The sequence below is a fragment of the Bombina bombina genome, chromosome 2 (assembly GCF_027579735.1).
Source record: "Bombina bombina isolate aBomBom1 chromosome 2, aBomBom1.pri, whole genome shotgun sequence".
NCBI lineage: Eukaryota > Metazoa > Chordata > Amphibia > Anura > Bombinatoridae > Bombina > Bombina bombina.
In genome coordinates, this window is record NC_069500.1 from 688247902 (window position 1) to 688268501 (window position 20600).

Sequence of the window (20600 nt, forward strand, 5' to 3'; positions counted from 1 at the left end):
ATTAAAAAATTAGTATAAGTTTAATTCATGATTTTGACAGTAAGTCTCATAATTACTTTATTTTCTCCCTTTGCAGTACTGTTCCGACACCAAGCATTCGTCCGCCCGACATTTTCTAAATTTTGATTGACAGGTGCGAGCTATATTAGCGTCCAATCTGTGTTTTCCCCTTCAGGGATGACTGAGCGCATGCGTCCGTCTAAAGTCAATGTACTTCCACCCATGCTCGTTCGTGTTCGTAACTCTGAACGTCAATCAACTAGTGCTTACAAGTTACAAGTTTGTATCGGGCAGTGGGGGAAGTGGCGCATGCGCATAAGAAATTCAGTCTGTGAACGCGCATTTAGCTTACGTAAAGACAGGGCGGAGAACGCTCGATGAGAGAAGAGATCTAAACGCGGAAGTGGCATGGGGGAGGAGTATCGGTGAAAACGGTCAGAAATAGAAAGTTTGATTTCCATGTAAAATACAACGGGAACAACTAAATAAAGTTAGCGATAAGCTGCAGGTTAATTATTATATAGATTATATGATCTGAATTACAATAAACTTTACCTTACCTTTAATTTAACTTATTTTGCTAGAATGCTATTACCGTGTCATATTCATGTTCAGATTATTGTGTTACAGGTGGTTGTTTATCTCATTCTAGGGCAATTTAGCGTGGGTGATTTCTCTGATGGTGTCTCCAAAGTTCCCAACTCATACAATGTATATCAATTTTGTTATGACCAGCAAATATAGGGCTTTCCATAGTTTTAATGTGTGCAATTATTTTTAGAACTTGGTTCCATCTAGGGCCCTTAGGACGGCGCCAAGCTCTAGCTATAGCCAATTTAACTGCCATAAACAAATAAACACATAAGTTGAGGATATAAGATGGAATATTTTTAGGGAACAAATGAAAAAGTCCCATTTGGGTGTTTCTGCTTCTATCAATACCAAATAGTTTACTGTACAGGAAGGCACTAGTCCATATACACTGAATTTTTGGGCAATCGACATCACATATGTGAGGGGGATCCTATTTTCCCACAACCTCTCCAACACAGCGGGGAATGTATATGAGAAATCTGAAAGAGCCTTTGGGGAGTCAGGTGACACTGGGTCAGAATCTTGAATTGCAGTTCTAGGTAGGAAATACTATGTAATGCAGTTTTTTTTAAGTAGTACTGCTGCAGACCAGGATTGTTTGCCAACATCAAACTTTAATGATCGCTCCCATTGTTTAATATATAGTGTTTTGCAGAAAGTGGGAGATCTAAGGATATCCACGTATGATAGGGAGAACATCTTTGGAATTCGTTTACCTATGACCCATCTCTTTTCCCAGTCGATTACCTGTCTCAAAGGCTCATCCAGGAAGCCCCAAGATCTTAATACACTTTTCAATCTTAGAAACTTAAAGTGGAGTAAAGGTGATTGAGGGAACTTAGTTTGGAAGATTGTCATGGGGAAGATGGAACCATTAATAAAGAAGTCAGAAACAGACACTATACCTGCCTCTGACCATATATCTGGGTGCAAGTCCGCCAGTGCTGTTAAAAGTCCTGTGATCGAATGAATCGGGGAAGGGTGGGGTGAGACTATAGTTGTGTGGCGACCTTGCCCAAAAATTTTAGGTTGGAGTTAACTATAACATTCTCAGATAGGTTCATTTTTCTCATATGTTTAGGTATCCAAATGAGGTCATATAGATTTATCTTAGAGGAAATTGATGCTTGTTCGTGCATGGACCATTTACTGTTGGTTGTGGTATCTCCCCAGGCCAAATTGTGCATTAATCTAGCTGCCTTGTGATATGCAATAAGATTAGGCATGGCGGCTCCCCCTGCTAGCACTGGATTATGCAAAAATCTCAAAGCTACCCTGGGTCTCTTCCCCTTTCCAAATAAAAGAGTTACAGATTTGCTGAAATTGTACAAATAAGGGTTTTGAAATAGGGATTGGTAAGCAACGGAAAAAGTAGGTTAATTTGGGTAACAGGCTCATCTTAACAGCAGCTATTCTACCCCACCACGAAAGACATGGTGAATTCCAAAGGTTCTTGAGGTCTCTAAATTTTTGTAGTAATGAAGTGAAATTACTTGATATTGTTGTAGAGATGTCATGCAATAAGTATACCCCGAGATGACAATTTTTTTCAGTGGACCATTCAAACGGGAACCGTCTTCTCAAGTCTGAAAGTTCTCTATCTGCGATGTTCAAAGCATAAGCTATTGTTTTAGTGAAATTCAGTTTACTCATTTCTATTCACATATGTTTAAATGTTGTATGCTTTCTTGTACTCACATAAATGATTATAGACTAACACATATAAAGGGTGATATATGAGTTTGTTAAAATAATGAACTATTTGTCTGATATACCTGATATGCTGATCGTTGCTGCTGATTTTGCAGTGCCAAAACTGCCACTGTGCTTGTTATCTGCCATACAGGTAAACAGCCTTGGTCTGGTGGCGTACACGTGCAATTTTGAAAATATTACTCCATCTTTGACAGTTTCCTCAACAGATTCTGCTGGAACCTTGTCAAAAACAAAAGGTGACAATGGTTAAAGGGACATAGTTTTCTTTTTATTTGTTGCATTTAAAAGATGGCATTTTAAAAATATATGAATTTGTTTTATACTGTTATGGTGTGTCAATGTTCACGAATAAAGCAGCCAATGATCAGTTAAGACACAGTTACACTTTATGTTAGCATGAAAAAAAAGAAGCTTTAATCACTAGGTTCACTCTCCATTTTCCCACAAAGACACCCTCAAAGAATGATAATATATAGCTGATCAACTAGGGTTGCCAACTTTTTGCACAACATAAAGGAGACTAAGGAATCAACAAATTTCACATAAGAAAATTGACAAATTACACAGTAGCTACTGGGGAAAAAACTTTATTTTACAATTCAATACAGTTTGGTACAGCAACATTTTTCAGACAAATCATCTTAATTCACATAGCTGCTTAATATTTTCAACAACTTTCTGCAAATCCATGAATTATATTTCTTATTTAAGGGATAGTGATAGTAAAGACATTAAACTGTCAGATACATCAATATTATTAACTAAATAAGAGTACAAGTGTACAATATTACATGTCTGGAATGAAGATTTTACATGTTGTTAATGATAAGGGATACAATGTTCTAAGAACAATTAAATAAGGGAGCCTAGGATATTGTAAAAAAGTTTGGGCAAATAAGGGAGATCCCTGGAAATAACTTAAGACTAACATAATTACTTTAGAGACCATCACAAGTCATTTGATGGTCATCAAACTACTTTAGAAGTCATTTGTACATCATCAGACATCAGCAGGCTTTTAAAGTCATCAGATAAGGTAAACAATTATTTGTGATGACTTTAGAAATTAGCAGATTACCTAACTGATTAGGTAAGCATGAACAGCCAGTGAATGACTCTAGAGTCATCTCATTTAAATATTTCGGCCTGTGGGCATACTTCCAGATGTCTTCTGACGACTAGTCTGGAGTCATCGATTATTTCAGCATGACTCCAGGAATATCATCCTTTTTGACTAGGTAAGAGAGGGTTGGCAACCATACGATCAACAAACACTACTAGAAGTAACTTGGCCCCTGTCAGTGAGTGATTTCTTTTATGTTTGTTAATGAGTTTAACCCTTTAATGACCACAGCACTTTTCCATTTTCTGTCCATTTGGGACCAAGGCTATTTTTACATTTTTGTGGTGTTTGTGTTTAGCTGTAATTTTCCTCTTACTCATTTACTCTACCCACACATATTATATATCGTTTTTCTCGCCATTAAATGGACTTTCTCAATATATCATTATTTTTATCATATCTTCTAATTTACTATAAAAAAATTTATAAAATTTGAGGAAAAAATTGAAAAAAACACACTTTTTCTAACTTTGACCCCCAACATCTGTTACACATCTACAACCACCAAAAAACACCAATACTAAATAGTTTCTAAATTTTGTCCTGAGTTTAGAAATACCCAATGTTTACATGTTCTTTGCTTTTTTTGCAAGTTATAGGGCCATAAATACAAGTAGCACTTTGCTATTTCCAAACCACTTTTTTTCAAAATTAGCGCTAGTTACATTGGGACACTGATATCTTTCAGGGATCCCTGAATATCCATTGACATGTATATATATTTTTTTAGAAGACGTCCCAAAGTATTGATCTAGGCCCATTTTGGTATATTTCATGCCACCATTTCACCGCCAAATGAGATCAAATAAAAAAAATTGTTCACTTTTTCACAATTTTTTTTCACAAACTTTAGGTTTCTCACTGAAATTATTTGCAAACAACTTGTGCAATTGTGGCACAAATGGTTGTAAATGCTTCTCTGGGATCCCCTTTGTTCATAAATAGCAGACATATATGGCTTTGGCATATTTTTTTGGTAATTAGAAGGCCGCTAAATGCCACTGCGCACCACACGTGTATTATGCCCAGCAGTGGATGGGTTAATTAGGGAGCATGTAGGGAGCTTCTAGGGTTAATTTTAGCTTTAGTTTAGTATAGTAGACAACCCCAAGAATTGATCTAGGCCCATCTTGGTATATTTCATGCCACCATTTCACCGCCAAATGCGATCAAATAAAATAAAAAATCGTTCACTTTTTCACAATTTTAGGTTTCTCACTGAAATTATTTACAAACAACTTGTGGAATTATGGCACAAATGGTTGTAAAAGCGTCTCTGGGATCCCCTTTGTTCATAAATAGCAGACATATATGGCTTTGGCATTGCTTTTTGGTAATTAGAAGGCCACGAAATGCCACTGTGCACAACACGTGTATTATGCCCAGCAGTGAAGGGGTTAATTAGGGAGCTTGTAGGGAGCTTGTAGGGTTAAGTTTAGCTTTAGTGTAGTGTAGTAGACAACTCAAAGTATTGATCTAGGCCCATTTTGGTATATTTCCTGCCACCATTTCCCCGCCAAATGCGCTCAAATAAAAAAAAATTGTTCACTTTTTCACAAACTTTAGTTTTCTCACTGAAATTATTTACAAACAGCTTGTGCAATTATGGCACAAATGGTTGTAAATGCTTCTCTGGGATCTAATTAGAAGGCCACAAAATGCCGCTGCGCATCACACGTGTATTATGCCCAGCAGTGAAGGGGTTAATTAGGTAGCTTGTAGGGAGCTTGCAGGGTTAATTTTAGCTTTAGTGTAGAGATCAGCCTCCCACCTGACACATCAGACCCCCTGATCCCTTTCCAAACAGTGCTCTTCCCTCTCCCACCCCACAATTGTCCCCGCCATCTTAAGTACTGGCAGAAAGTCTGCTAGTACTAAAATAAAAGGTATTTTTTAAAAAATGTTTTATTTTTTTTAGCATATTTACATATGCTGTGTGTAGGATTCCCCCCTTAGCCCCCAACCTCCCTGATCCCCCCCAAACAGCTCTCTAACCCTCCCCCTCTGCCTTACTGGGAGCCATCTTGGGTACTGGCAGCTGTCTGCCAGTACCCAGTTTCTGCAAAAAAATGCTTTTTAATTATTTTTTCTTTTTTTTTTTCTGTAGTGTAGCTTCCCCCCCAAAGAACAACCCCCCTCCACCTCCCAGATCACTTCGATTTTTAAAAAAAAATACTTTTACCCAACTTTAATCTTAATTGTTTTCTGTAGTGTAGCCGTTCCCACCCGCATCCACCCTGTGCACGCGCCCACCCCTGCCCTCCCGTGCACGTGCGTGTGCCCGCATGTGCGTGCCCCCGGTGATCCCGCCCCCGATTCCGCCCCCCCCCTCGACGTCATATGGCCCATCGATGGCCGCCCACCCGCCTCCCACGTAAGCTCCCCCCGCACCAATGATACCGGCCATTGATCGCTTCCAGCTGCTTTCCAGACCAAGGACGTATGCCATAAGTCCTCGGTCATTAACTGTATTTTTTTAAGACGTATGGCGTACGTCCTTGGTCGTTAAGGGGTTAATTAAGTACACGTGTGTGTGTTTTGCAATTTGATAGACTGGTCTTTAATATTTTTAATTAAAATTAGTTTTTAATGGACTATTACATACAGTTTAATTGCATTACCTAGACAAACATAACAAAACGATACTGTAATAGCACTTATTCTGAATTTTAAATGAGCAGTAGATTTTTTCTGATAAAGTTTGAAAGCTGATTCAATTTGTTGCTCCTCCACGGGTTTCAATATCATTTGTTAATGACACCCAACTCTACCTCTTTGCACCAGACTTATCTCCTTCCTTGCTATCCCGTGTCACTAACTGTCTTTCTCATATCTCATCTTGGATGTACTCTCATTACCTTAAGCTAAATCTCTCCAAAACTAATCTCCTTATTTTCACCCCTTCTTCAAAAATCTCCACCCCCAACTTCTCTATATCTGTGGATAACTCCATCATTACCCCTACCCCACATGCCCGATGTCTTGGGGTCACACTTGACTGAGATCTTTCTTTCACTCCTCACATTCAGTCCTAGGCTAAAGCCTGTCGCTTCCACCTTAAAAACAACTCTAAAATTAGACATTTCCTTGCACAAGACACAACTAAGATTTTAATCCACTCAATCATCCTTTCCCACCTTGACTACTGCAACTCCATCCAATCTGGTCCCCCTAGCTGCTGCCTAGATCCTTTACAATCCACAAAGAATGCCTCTGTCAGGCTCATCTTTCTTACACATTGCTCTTCATTTGCTGCACCGCTCTGCCAATCCCTTCACTGGCTTCCTCTTGCCTCCAGCCTTAAACACAAAATTCTCACTCTGACATACAAAGCCCTCAACTGCACTGCTCCCCCCTACATCTCAGACCTTGTCTCCAGATACTCTCCCTCCCAACCCCTTCGCTCTACTCCCAATCTCCTCCTCTCTTGTTACCTCCTCACATTCCCGTTTAGAGGACTTCTCCAGACTGGCTCCCATCTTGTGAAACTCTCTGCCATGCTCCACAAGACTCTCCCCTAGTTTTTAAATATTCAAGGGCTCCCTAAAGATTGCACTATTCAGGGATGCATACAACCTACAATAACCTTTCCTAACTCCATTGCTATCCCCTTGAACCCGTTAGCAGGTAAGCCTATGAGCCCAGCTGTTTGTAGATCACCCTCAGAAGAGCCGACTACAACAGTGCAACTCTCGGCAGGGCCCTCTACCTATTTAAACCCTATAAATGTTACATTGTATAACGCCTATGTTTATAGCGTTGCGGAATCTTTTGGCACTCTACAAATACCTGATAATAATAATAATTATTATTATTATTATGTGACAGCCTTTTGCCATTCACAGGCTCATATTCATATACTCTGTGAGCTCTTGCACATGCTTAGTATGAGCTGGTGCCTTAGAAACTTGTGTATGTAAAAATACTGTGCACAATTTGATAATGGAAGTAAATTGGAAAGTCTTTTAAAAATGCATGCATTTCATTAATTATGAAAGTTTAATTTTGAAATTAGTGTCTCTTTAAAGGGATACTAAACCCATTTTTTTCTTTCATGATTCAGATAGAGCATGCAATTTTAAGCAACTTTCTAATTTAATCCTATTATTACATTTTCTTTGTTCTTTTGCTATCTTTATTTGAAAAAACAAAAATGTAAGGTTAGGAGCTGGCTAGGGATGGGCGAATGGGCAAATTTAACACATTTGTTTGTTTGTTTCGAATGTTTGCACAACATTCTAACATTAGTTTTATGTAATAGTGTTTCTAATGCTTTCTTTAAATTTAATATTCAATTCAAAATTTTCTAATAATTCGATACAAATCTATACATTTGTAATAGTATTTCTAATGCTCTCTTTAAATGTAATATTCGAATAATGCAAAATTCAAATTTATATATTTGTAATAATATTTCTAATGCTCTCTTTAAATGTAATATTCAAATTAGGCAATATTCAAATCAAAAAAATTTGAATCTATATATTTGTAATAGTATTTATAATGTTCTCATTAAATGTAATATTCAAATTATGAAATATTCGAAATAGAAACATTAAAAAAAAAACATTTACAAATATCCCATGGCCTTTGTTGATCACTTTTGAGATTTTTGTCAAGGTATTAACCTGCCTTTATCTGTGCGTTAACTGGCTCACAGAAACCCGCACTGAAGGGACGATATACAAGCCAAAAGGATATGCTCGGGTTTTATGGCTTTACAACTGTCCTCCATGCTTAAAGACTGTATGAGTTGTTTTCAGCATATCATTACTGCATAACACTCTGTACCTGTATCTGTTTGCAGGTGTCGTTACTTGATGTATCTCGATACTTTGTGCAGTGTTTGTATAGGAGCGTTTCAGCATAGATCCCGGAGGAGTTTTCCTCACTAGCTAATTTCCCTTCCGGGCAGGTTGGGGCTAGTAGAGGACGGGTGTTGCTTGACTCTCTCCTAGTATCATATTGTTTTCACATAGTGTGTGTGTATACGATATGTCTGAGGGGGCCTCATAGATCCTATTTTTCACCCGTTCAGGCAACATCCTTTTGTGGAGCCTGGTGACGGCTGTGGTGTTGTTGTTCCCTATTGATTTGAGACATATACAGTGCCTTTTACTGTTCTTTTTAATTTGTACATATATTTGAAACTGCAATTTGTATGTTATTTTAATGATATTGATGGATGCTTACGTTTGTGCATTTGGGGATGTGTCACATTTCCACCACTGAGACATGCCAAATATTCTTACTGTCAATTATGACAATGATAAATAAATTTAGACTTGAAGATTAAAAGAAGTGCTGAATTCCCTGTCTTTATGTATTTAAGGACCCTTGCATACTTTGGGGGTTCTGGCTCACCTCATCTGTGGGTGAGTTTTTTCCTTAAATATTACTAGAAACATTGAAATTGATATATTTGTATTCATTATGTATCAATTTACTACATTCCCTACCACATGAACTATTGAACTTCTGAATAGTATTTGTTAAAACGAAAGTAATATTGAATTACCGAATATTAATGGATTTTCATTTTAAGCAACATTTGATTGTCCAAAACGAATTTCCACATACTATTCGTTCTACCAAACAATTTACACTTTTAGCACATTTACCCATCCGTAGAGCCGGCCCATTTTTGGTTCAGCACCTGGATAGCGCTTGCTGATCGGTGGCTACATTTAGCCACCAATCAGCAAGCACTACCTAGGTGCAGAGACAAAAATGGGCCGGCTCTTAAGCTTACTTTCCTGCTTTTTCAAATAAAGATAGCAAGAGAATAAAAGAAAAATTGATAATAGGAGTAAATTAGAAAGCTGCTTAAAATTGTATGCTCTATCTGAATCATGAAAAAGTTAGGTTTAGTATCCCTTTAATATCATTTACTGATAGTTATTTATTGGTACTGATATCTGTATCGATTTCATAACTGCCAATATCTTCTCAATATTTTATTGTTTTTACATTTACATTTCATTTAACTGATGATGATGACATTTTAAGTATAGTTCTTATTTGCCTTGATTCAAAAGGCATCAAAAAGGGCAATCATTGTTGTTGGCATGTGCAGCACCATTTTGTTTTTTTGGGCAGATCTATGGGTGATATTGTTATCTATCATCAGTCTGTGGAATGTGAGCATCTATCAAGTGTCTTTGGCTGTTAGATTCAATGTGTCATCTGTGTTATCAATATTAAGTCATTAAGTCATTAAGTTAATAATTTGTGGTCAGATGGATTTTGATCACCAAAGTTGACCCAATTCAATATTTTTCCAATACTGAAATGGTGTTGACTTTTAGATTGTGATCAGTTCAAAGATAAAAAAGCAGTATTGGTGCCAATAAAATCCTTGTTTGTTTAACCCCTGCAAATGGGTTAAACATGAGGTTAACGTCAGTTCCTGAGCAGCAATGCACTACTGGGAGCTAGCTGAACATAACTGGTGAGTCAATAGCAAAAGACAAATGTGTGTAGCCACCAATCACAAGCAAGCTTACAACGTATAGTTGCTGCTGCTAAGCTTATGTACATATTCTTTTCAACAAAGGATACCAGGAGAATAAAGTCATTTTACAATGGAATGGAATTTAAATGTTTCTTAAAATACATATTAAACTTGTGTTCTTTTATTTATGAAATGGGGTAAATAAATAATAAATAAAACTGTACTTACAGCTTTTCCATTTTCAAACCATCTGATTGTTGGAACTGGAAGGCCTTCTGCGGTGCACCTCAATGACACATCTGAGCCAAATGTGACATTCTGTGACTCTGGAGACTTTATTATTCTGGCAACCACTAGAAAAAAAGATGAAGGCAACATCCTTTATCTTTCCACCATCATTAAGGTTTGGGAAAAAAGAAAAACATAACTCTAACAAGGGTTGTTTACTAACACTCATAAGATTTGATTTGGATTTTAATTTGAAAGATTGTTTTCTGTTATGTATTTACCCTTATTAATATAAAATAATTAATATAAAGTATTTCAATATGCTATTTTATATTGATATATATACAAGGGGTCATTACAGTACAAGGAACTGAAAAATAATGGATCATTTGTGTATTTATTTTCATCCTCGATACTCATGAATCTTTAATTTAGACATACATAACACTTCTTTTTACACCATAATATATTGTGCACCAGTGGCTGTACTAAGGGAGGAACTGAGGGGCTATGTACACACACTGAAATTAATTATTTCAAGTAACCACTCCACACAGTATGCTGAGTGCAAATGCAATTGGAAATAGACTGCTCATTTTTAAAGCGACACAAACATAAAACATAAAAACATTTTATTCACCTCCCTTTAATCATGGGTGCTGCCATTTTGGAACCTAGGCTTCACTGCAGGTATCTAAAGGAGAGTTGCTGCAAATGTGTAAACCACATCAGGGCTGGAATGCAGTGAAAGCTAGACTTCAACATGCGGCGGGGAAATAACCTAAATACTATGCTTATATAATGTATTTACTATTTAATGTCTCTTTACAGGCTATATTTATTTATTTTTGTTGTTGAGTGGAAGTTATAGAAACAAAATAAAATTTTGAATTACCATTATCCAAATACTGAAACGGGAATAACACTACTTTAAATGTAGCCATCAATCAGCAAGCACTCCTATGCTTACATTCCTGCTTTTTCAAATAAATATAGCAAGAGAATGAAGAAAAATGTACAATAGGAGTAAAATAGAAAGTTGATTAAAATTGCATGCTCTATCTGAATCATGAAAGAAAATTGTGTTTTGTGTCCCTCTAATGAATTCAAAGATGAGAAAAAATGTTGCATTAATTGGTTCAGAGCTTTTTTAATTGTTAAGATATTTAATGTTTTTTTTCTCAATATTTGGGTATTTAGACAATGCTAATGGCAAAATTGCATAATAGTAATTCCAGAGCCCCTGACTCATTACCATTGGGATCCCCTGAATATTAGAGGGGATGTGACCCTTCATTCATAAGAGAGTTATTCCCTATTTTTCATGAGGGGTCTTAAAACCCTCTAATTATATTAGATTAAATAATTGGGGCTCTGTAGCCCCCGTCACTAGAAATCACAATCAGGTAGATTACAAGTTGTGCGTTCGTCTTTTAACGCTGAAAAAAATGCCATTTCAGCGTTAAAACAGCACTGCAGCCATTACAAGTCTTGTTGATATAGCTGTACCGCAAGCCTTTTAGCCTGTAACGCAACATCTGTCCCGCACAAGTAAAAATTATGTTTTTTCATGGGATTTCCATAGCGCAGCCATTACAAGTTTTGCGTTCTGGCTAAAAAGCTTGCGTTACACCCTATAACGACAAGATCCGTACCGCCATCTGAAAGCAGTAGTTATGAGTTTTACGCTACAAAACTGTTAAATAAAACTCATAACTAAAGTGTTACAAAGTACACTAAACACCCATAAACTACCTATTAACCCCTAAACCGAGGCCCTCCCACATCGCAAATACTATATTAAAGTTATTAACCCCTAATCTGCCGATCCCGACATCGCCGCCACTAATAAAATTTGCTTCCCAACATCGTCACCCCTAAACTGAAGCCCCCCACATCTAAATAAACTAATTTAAACTAGTGACCCCTAAACCTAACGCCCCCTAACTTTATATTAAAATTACAATTTTCCGGGGGCGTGTCTGGGCAGCGGACCTGACAGGCAGCAAAAATATGAAGCTCTGCTAATATAACAAATATTCCATCAGATTTATCCTGCTAATACAAAAATCTGAGGTGTTTAACTGCAGAAGACTGACAAGACATTTTACTGAGCTAAAGGCTGCTTTTTCATGACGGATATAACTATATCAGAGCGCTGCTTTGGACTTTCTAGAGGCCGTAGTGAAGGCCTAGACTTTAATTATTAGGCATCCCCCACGAACTACATTGATGGAGAAACTTAGCATGGAGGAGGATCCCCGCTTACTAATTAAAACTCTCCTAAAAGATCTGGAGCGGAAACTGATATGTGGGGTGGATGATCTTATACAAGAAATTAGATCTGCTTGCGGAGGCAGCCATGCAGGCAAGATGGCGGCAGAAGTAAACGGCGATGCGCAGTTAGTGGACCGCTAAACTGTAGAATTCACTCAGCCGTCTACACTGATCAGCATCGAGCTAAGCGCACCGAGAACCGGTATAGTGCCAGCAGAGAGGAGACCCGTCCCGCATCTGTGGAATCCTGACAGCCCTATAAACACGGGTGAGCCTCATGCTGCTGCGCAAACAAATAGAGTGGTGGAAGTACCCTTGCCGGCAAAGGCTCAGGAGGTTATGACCAGTCTCCAGCTATGCAAAGAAACCACTATCAGTACCCTGAGTCGCGGAGATCAATCCTTAGTGCAGAAGACACGAAGAGGCTCCCGAGTACATACCAGACAAACTAAGAGACAGAACCTTGCAGCATATGGGAAGTTATTCGCTATCAGATCCTTGGCCCCGGGGCGTGAAGATGTTTCTGAGACCTTTTGCAAGCTGACTTGGACTTTTCTGGTCATCACATATGGACTGGTTCAACTGCTGAAGTGTGGTATAGGATGAATGTGGTATTGCCACTTAATACTCTATATGGGGCCTCTGGTTATGTTGTTGTTTGAAAATTCTATTTACGTGCTACACAGTAATTTTTCTACTTTGTTCTCCACTACTCAGTGTTTATATGAGTCCTTACTCTGTTAACTTTACTTTTGCCTTGTCACTGTATATATTTCTCTGGGGGCTGCTAGACACTTGCACATGATTTGGGGTAGCCTGCTTGATGTCGCAGGATATCACCTCTCAAATAGACTGCCCATAATAAGCATGTATGATCCTGCCTTGACAGGTAGAAATATTATAATGTTTAACTAGCTGAATATTACTAATGTATTTATGGTGCAGCAAACAAATCAGTTTCCTCTTTACCCTATACCTCTTTAGCTTTTTATGGTATGTGATGATGCCTGAGATATGCTTTTTTACTTTACATTAGAACCCTAGATGTCTATGTCCTGTGTTTTGGTGGGCCGCTTTATAATTCTGTAAATGAGCCAGTTTTGACTATGCTGCCCTTTATTACTTTATACTACCTGCTATATTATTACACTTATTCTCTAGCCACATGGTTTGGTTTGCTTGTTCATGTAAGTAGAAACCAAAGTTACCTGTGACTATATGAACCGTTAGTGGTTCCATATCTTAGTATAATGCCCTTCTACACCACAGGTATGTTATATTAGTGGTTTAAATAGCTCCTCAGAACCTTCCACTAGTATACTGAATTACAAGTTCAATATTCTATTTTAATTTAACTTTTTGCATATTCCCTCAAACGGTGCTAACCCACTGAATACCCTTATTGATACACTTCAATGTCTCCCTTAAAAGTAAAATTATATTTCCTCATCTACTAAGTGTTACTGGATCCAGTAGTATTAGTATGGCCTGTCAATACTACCTACATTATAGGGTTCATAGGTGGTTGGATGACTGGTTATCCCTCTTAACTACTCACAGCTGCAAAAAATGGGGGTCTTTGAAATTCTTGTTTTGACAATTATCATGTTTTGTGCATATATTTTCTTGGACATGAAGATCCTGCCATCTCTATCACGACCTCTAATGTATGCCTATTTCCTAAATGATGCCTCCATAACAGATTATCTATATATGCAGGCTGCTCATGTACTCATATCCAGGTGCTCCATGGGGATTGTAATTGCATTTTTATAAGGTCAATTAGGCATCTGGATATCACACTACACTCTTAGGCAGATCTCTACAGCTTGGGTAATCAGTTATTAATACCCCATTATCTCCCTCATTACGCAGGCAGCTTTAGCTGAAATCCACACCATCCTTACCATCATGAGGACTTGTTTTTTTCCCATTTCATATACCTTCATTTACCCCAAAAATACTATAGTTTAGTCAAATAAAAGTACATGTGTTTTTTCCCCCTAAATCACAGTCAGCTCAACTTTATATCCTATACACTCCCTTCCAGCGGGAGTTTTCTACACTCCTAAGGTATATACTAAAACTCCTCCATCACCAATTAGCTTTTACCATTATATTTTCACTTTCAGTTACTAATCTGTTTATTCTAGTCCAATAACCTATATTTTAAGCGGTGCTTACCCGCTGACTGTTATTGGATACTCTGAAACTCATATAAGTCCATTAACTTGGTTACCATAGGCTGTACCAGTTTCCTCTACTTTAATGGCCCATAAGTGGCCACCTAACTAACCAATTAATCAAGCTACTACATACAGAAAATGGAGGTTTGAAAAGCAGATCTAGGGCATATTGTGTGCTGTCAAAGTTATACTTTCAAATCATTCTAAGTTAGAAAGTTCACTTTAGACACCCTAATTGAGAGTCAGGAGGTTGCAGTATACATGGATAATGTATGTTTACTTAAAAGGGTTCGGTATACTAATCTAGGCTTGTTCTGCTGGTTGCGGCCGGGCCAGTGGAATTGGCATTATACGTAAATAATACAGAAGGGACTCCTCTCCTTCCTTTCCCGCCGGTACTTGTTGCCTGCGGGTCATAACCCTACTCCCTTTTCCCTTGTCGCCGGCAGGTGGCATCTCCCCAGGAGAGGAGCTCCTCTAGAAGCCCTTTATATCTCGTTTTATACTATGTTTCATATTATCTACCTTATATCTCATGTTACATACATCCTGATACTCTGCTATGAGAATAATTGTTCCAGAATGTAATCTGACCCGTATTATACACAAAAACCCAGGATATTTGAGCAGATTTCTACGTAAGCGTATGTCTAGACTTCAGCTATAATGATGACAGCCTGGAAAGTCTGTAAACTCTAATAGAATCTATAGCTCCGTCCCCCGCCCTCATAGCTATAATCCACTCTTATATTAGGTGGATAAATAAGCGGTATTAACCCGCTACAAACATCACTTTGTCATAAGTTGCTCTTAGTCTTTTGTTTATCATGAAAATGAGGCTCTTTGCCCCCTGTTCACGTGTATCTAATAGGAGCAACTTGTTATGATTCCCTATAATTTGTCAATCCTTCAAAAATAAATACACCTTTATTATAATTAATGTACCACTCTATAGGAAGTATAATCTACCAGGGTTGTTTAAATTCTATCATTTTATCATTTTATTATGTATCTACATAGGAAACAAAACAAAATAGAAAAGAGGGAACGCCAGACCGTGATTATTTTATATTATACTGGAGACTTTAGGAATGTACAAGCCTGTGATATATAATGTATTTACTCTTTGTATAATGTTTATTGTGCTTTAATTTTGTACTCCTGGTATCCCTCAATAAAAAACTTTGATTCTCAAAATTACAATTTTCCTATCTTAAATTAAATTAAAACTTACCTGTCAAATTAAAAAAACTAAGTTTAAACTAACAATTAAACTAATATAACTATTAAACTATTTTTAAACTAACTACCAATTAAATAAACTATATTACACATTAAAAAAATCCTAACACTACTATAAAAATTACAAAGTATCTAATTACAAAAAATAAAAAAAAAGAATTACACCTAATCAAATAGTCCTATAAAAATAAAAAAGCCCACCCAAAATAAAAAAAATCTAGCCTACAATAAACTAACAATAGCCCTTAAAAGGGCCTTTTGTAGGGTATTGCCCTAAGTTAAACAACTCTTTTACCTGTAAAAAAAATACAAAGACCCCCCAACAGTAAAACTCACCACCCAACCAACCCTCCAAAATAAAAAACCCTAACTCTAAAAAAAACTAAGCTACCCATTGCCCTGAAAAGGGCATTTAGCTGTTTTATGAAAAGCCCAAACCCTAAACTAAAAAAAAAAAGCACCCAAAAAAGTTAAAAAAAATCCTAACACTAACCCCCGAAGATCCACTTACAGTTGCTGAAGTCCCGCTTAAAGGATCTTCATCCCGGCTGGCTCCATCTTCATCCTGGCGGCACCATCTTCATCTAGGCAACTCCGTCTTCATCCATCGTGGGACCGGCACGGAGGTCTAGGCAAAGGTCCAAGGCAGAGGTCCAGGCAGAGGTCCAAGGCAGAGGTCCAGGCGGAGGTCCAAGGCGGAGGTCCAGGCGGAGGTCCTCTTCATGCAATCATCTGCCTCACACTGAGGATTCAAATGCAATTTACCTCTTTTATACTGGAGGTACTGTTGCATTCCAATTGGCTGGAAAATTTGAATCAGCCAATAGGAATTAGGGCTGCTAAAATCCTATTGGCTGTTCAAATCAGCCAATAGGATTTAAGCAGCTCTCATTCTATTGCCTGATTCAAATTAAATTAAAATAACTATATTACACATTAAAAAAAATCTTAACACTACTATAATCTTAACACTACTATACTATACTATATAAAATTACAAACTATCTAATTACAAAAAATAAAAAAGACTAAATTACAAAAAATAACAAATACTAAATTACGAAAAATAACAAAAAATTAAATTTAAAAAAATAAAAAAGAATTACGCCTAATCTAATAGCCCTATAAAAATAAAAAATACCAACCAAAATAAAAAAAATCTAGCCTACAATAAACTACCAATAGCCCTTAAAAATGCCTTTTGTAGGGCAATGCCCTACATTAAACAGGTCTTTTACCTGTAAAAAAAATACAAAGACCCCCCAACAGTAAAACCCACCACCCAAACAACCCCACAAATAAAAAAACCTAACACTAAAAAAAAAGCTAAGCTACCCTTGCCCTGAAAAGGGCATTTGTATGGGCATTGTCCTAAAAAGGGCATTTAACTCTTTTACAAAAATTCCAAACTCTAAACTAAAAAAAAAAAACACCCAAAAAATCCTAACACTAACCCCCGAAGGTCCACTTACAGTTGCTGAAGGATCTTCATCCCGGCGGCTACATCTTCATCCCGGTGGCTCTATCTTCATCCAGACAGCTCCATCTTCATCCATCACGGGACCGGCATCTTCTTCATCCCTGCGGAGGCGGAGCGGTCGATGCACGGAGGTAAAGGTCTAGGCGAAGGTTCAAGGCGGAGGTCCAGGCCAAAGATCCAAGGCGGAGGTCCAGGCAGAGGTCCATCGATCCGACGTGGAGGTCCTCTTCATGCAATCGTTCGCCGCACACTGTGGATTCAAATGCAAGATACCCCTTTTATACTGGGGTTACCATTGCATTCCTATTGGCTGAAAAATTTGAATCAGCCAATAGGATTTAAGCAGCTCTCATTCTATTTGCTTATTCAAATCAGGTTTTTTTTTTAAAATAGGTTTTATTTAGTTAATTGTAACTTTACTTTAGCTCTATTTTAATGATGTTAGAGTTAGGGGGTGTTAGGGTTAGGGCTACATTAGGGTTAGGGTTACGTTAGGGTTAGGTTTAGGGGTTAATATAGTTTAATTTAGGTTGTTGCAATGTGGGGGGCTGGCGGTTTAGGGGTTAATAGCTTTATTTAGTTGCGGTGATGTCGGGGAGCTGCGGAGTAGGGGTTAATATATTTATTATAGTGTGGGTGATGTTGGGGTGCAGGGGAATAGGGGTTAATAACTTTAGTATAGTAGCGGCTATATATCGGGAGCAGCAGATTAGGGGTTAATAGATTTATTTAGGTGGCGGCGATATTGGAATCGGCAGATTAGGGGTTAATAACATTATGTAGGTGGCAGCAATGTCGGGGGCAGCAGATTAGGGGTGTTTAGATGTGGGGTTTATGTTAGGGTATTACTTTTTGACATCAATGGGGCTGCGTTACGGAGCTTTTCATTCCGTGATTGCAGGTGTTAGTTTTTTTTGTGACACGCTCTCCCCATTGATATCTATGTGGAAAGCATGCACGAGCATGTCAAAACAGCACTTGTATTTTGTGCGGTATAGAGCTCAACGCAACCATATGGCACACACAAGCCGGCTGTTTCAAAACTTGTAATGACAGCGAGGGGGCGAAATAACGCAACTTTTGTTGCATTCGTTAAATTCCCTATAGCGCGCATAACTAGTAATCTACCTGTTTGTTTCTAGTGAAGCAGGTGATCACCTTTTAATAGTGACCAGTTGCATCCTAGAGGGAAGTGATTACTTTTCACTCTAGCCAAAACAGGGTGGTACAAGGTTTTGTTAGAATCCTCCCCTCAGATTAAACAGAATTTTAAAGGTTACATGCAGACTCTCCTCTTTAAAATGTGGTTTCCCTGTAAGTGGCTTGGGTGCTTTGATACAGACTTGCAAAGCCCTTCCTCCAGTACATTGGCTCACTGCTACTGCATTAGTAGGGAGTTTACACTTTCTTGTGACATCACCACGTGCCATTTAATATGGACTCTAAAAACTTCCCCTTGCACCACCAACAATGAGGAAGTTCCTCTGTACCTGTACTACATATGGCAATGAAACATTCTAGGATGGAAAACAAGCAAAGTACCTCAGGGGAGGTACCAAAGGGAGGTCTTCCTTCCTATTCAAAATATTAACATTCTCAGTTTTTTCCTATCTTATAGAGATATTGGGGCCGAATTATCAAGCTGCAAATGCAGAAGTTTCTGCGTGAGCCGTCAGGATCGCCGAAGACATAAGTTAAGAAGCAGCGTTCTTAAGATCGCTGATCCTTTACTTATCCGCCACCTCTGAGGTGGCAGACAGCAATCATCCAGATCAGATACGATCGGATGATTGACACCCCCTGCTAGGGGCCGATTGGCCGCAAATCTGCAGGGGGCGGTATTGCACAAGCATTTCACAAGAAATGCTTGTGCAGTGTTAAACGCAGACAGCGTATACTTTCGGCATTTAGCAATGTCGCTGTAGCGGATCATGTCCGCCCGACACTTGATAAATCGACCCTATTAAGTAAATAATAATTAATGTTTTGCTGTTTACTGTGTACAATATAAAAAACACACAGAAATAATAAAACACATTTTTTGCATTCATGATTTCTAGGAATTAAAACAAAATAATATTGCATTGTGTACAACATATTTTTAATGTCCTTAAGTTTTCTATTAAAAAAAAATAAGGTTTTGTGAAATGATTAATATTTAAACTAACAATTATATAGATATATGTTCCTTTAAAATGTGTTTTATATTGCTGTCAATTTTTGCTTTGCATGATCAGTGCATTAATATAGCTGTGGGTCACTGTAAGTGTTATGTGCTAGATCACTTAATTGTCCTATGAGGTCACATGTTTTTTCTTGTCCTAAGTAATTTCCTGCCAGGTAAACGACTAAAACATCTGGTCTGCTTAATGTTCTTTTTCATCCCAGCGATTCAGGCAATATGTAACTGCATGTCAGTCCACATTTCCTGCATAAGTATATATTTGCTTTCCTTTAACTCCTTCAACTTGTTTCCATTCAGGCTAAAATGTTTATTCGTGTTTTATTTAGTATGGTTTGGTATTGTAATTAAAGTATTAGATTGGCTCCATTTTTTTTTTACCTGAATTTTTTTGATGATTTTCTGCACATTGATTGTTTTATGTGACGCTACAGTGGTAAATAAATTCTTAATGAACACCATAAATGTTATATTTTCTCTTGGAAACGTTAGATATCAATGGTGTATTTGGCTTAGCATAGCTAGACCTGTGCTTAAAGCAGCCTTAGTGGAGCAGCAACTTTTGAGAGGTATTTTTATTTCATGATCCCATGTACAGTTTTATTTATGAACTATTGCAAATCCCTAATCTCTGGTAATCAAGTGGGTGAGCAGGACTTCTCAATGTTTTCTTGGCCTCCAATTGTGAGAAAAATATTAATCAAAGATGAGCTAAAGTTTTTAGGTTGAGGAGGGCAGCATATTGCCATGTGACCAGGGCAACACAAAAACTATATCACCACTAACATAAATAGTGACAAACATGCTATTGAACTACTGTCAATTGATATTTTTCTTACATATAAATCTACCAAAAATCCTGTTAAATATAAATGTGACAATAGGGAATGGTTATACTGTTGTATCATTTTGACATAAAATACTAAATATGTCTTAAAGGGGCATAATACTAAAATAAATAAATCCCTGTTCTATCTGATAGATAATTTTTAAAAATGTAAAGCCTGTTTTTTTTTTAATAATGTTCTTGTACCAAATAAAAAGTTTTTTTTCCTTTGGAAGTTGTTCCTATGAACCAATGAGCACGAGATTCCTAGGCACAATCGAGTACTTCATCA

General features: G+C 37.5%; 1 protein-coding gene across 1 annotated transcript in view; it reads right to left on the reverse strand.

Annotated features, from left to right (window-relative positions):
- Nucleotides 1-20600, reverse strand: part of MUSK (muscle associated receptor tyrosine kinase) — a 329242-nt gene that overhangs the window by 183402 nt on the left and 125240 nt on the right. The window contains exons 6-7 of the mRNA XM_053700005.1: nt 10116-10240; nt 2370-2529 (exon numbers count right to left, since the gene is read on the reverse strand). Coding sequence (XP_053555980.1) covers nt 2370-2529; nt 10116-10240 — 285 coding nt within the window. The remainder of the gene's footprint in view (nt 1-2369; nt 2530-10115; nt 10241-20600) is intronic.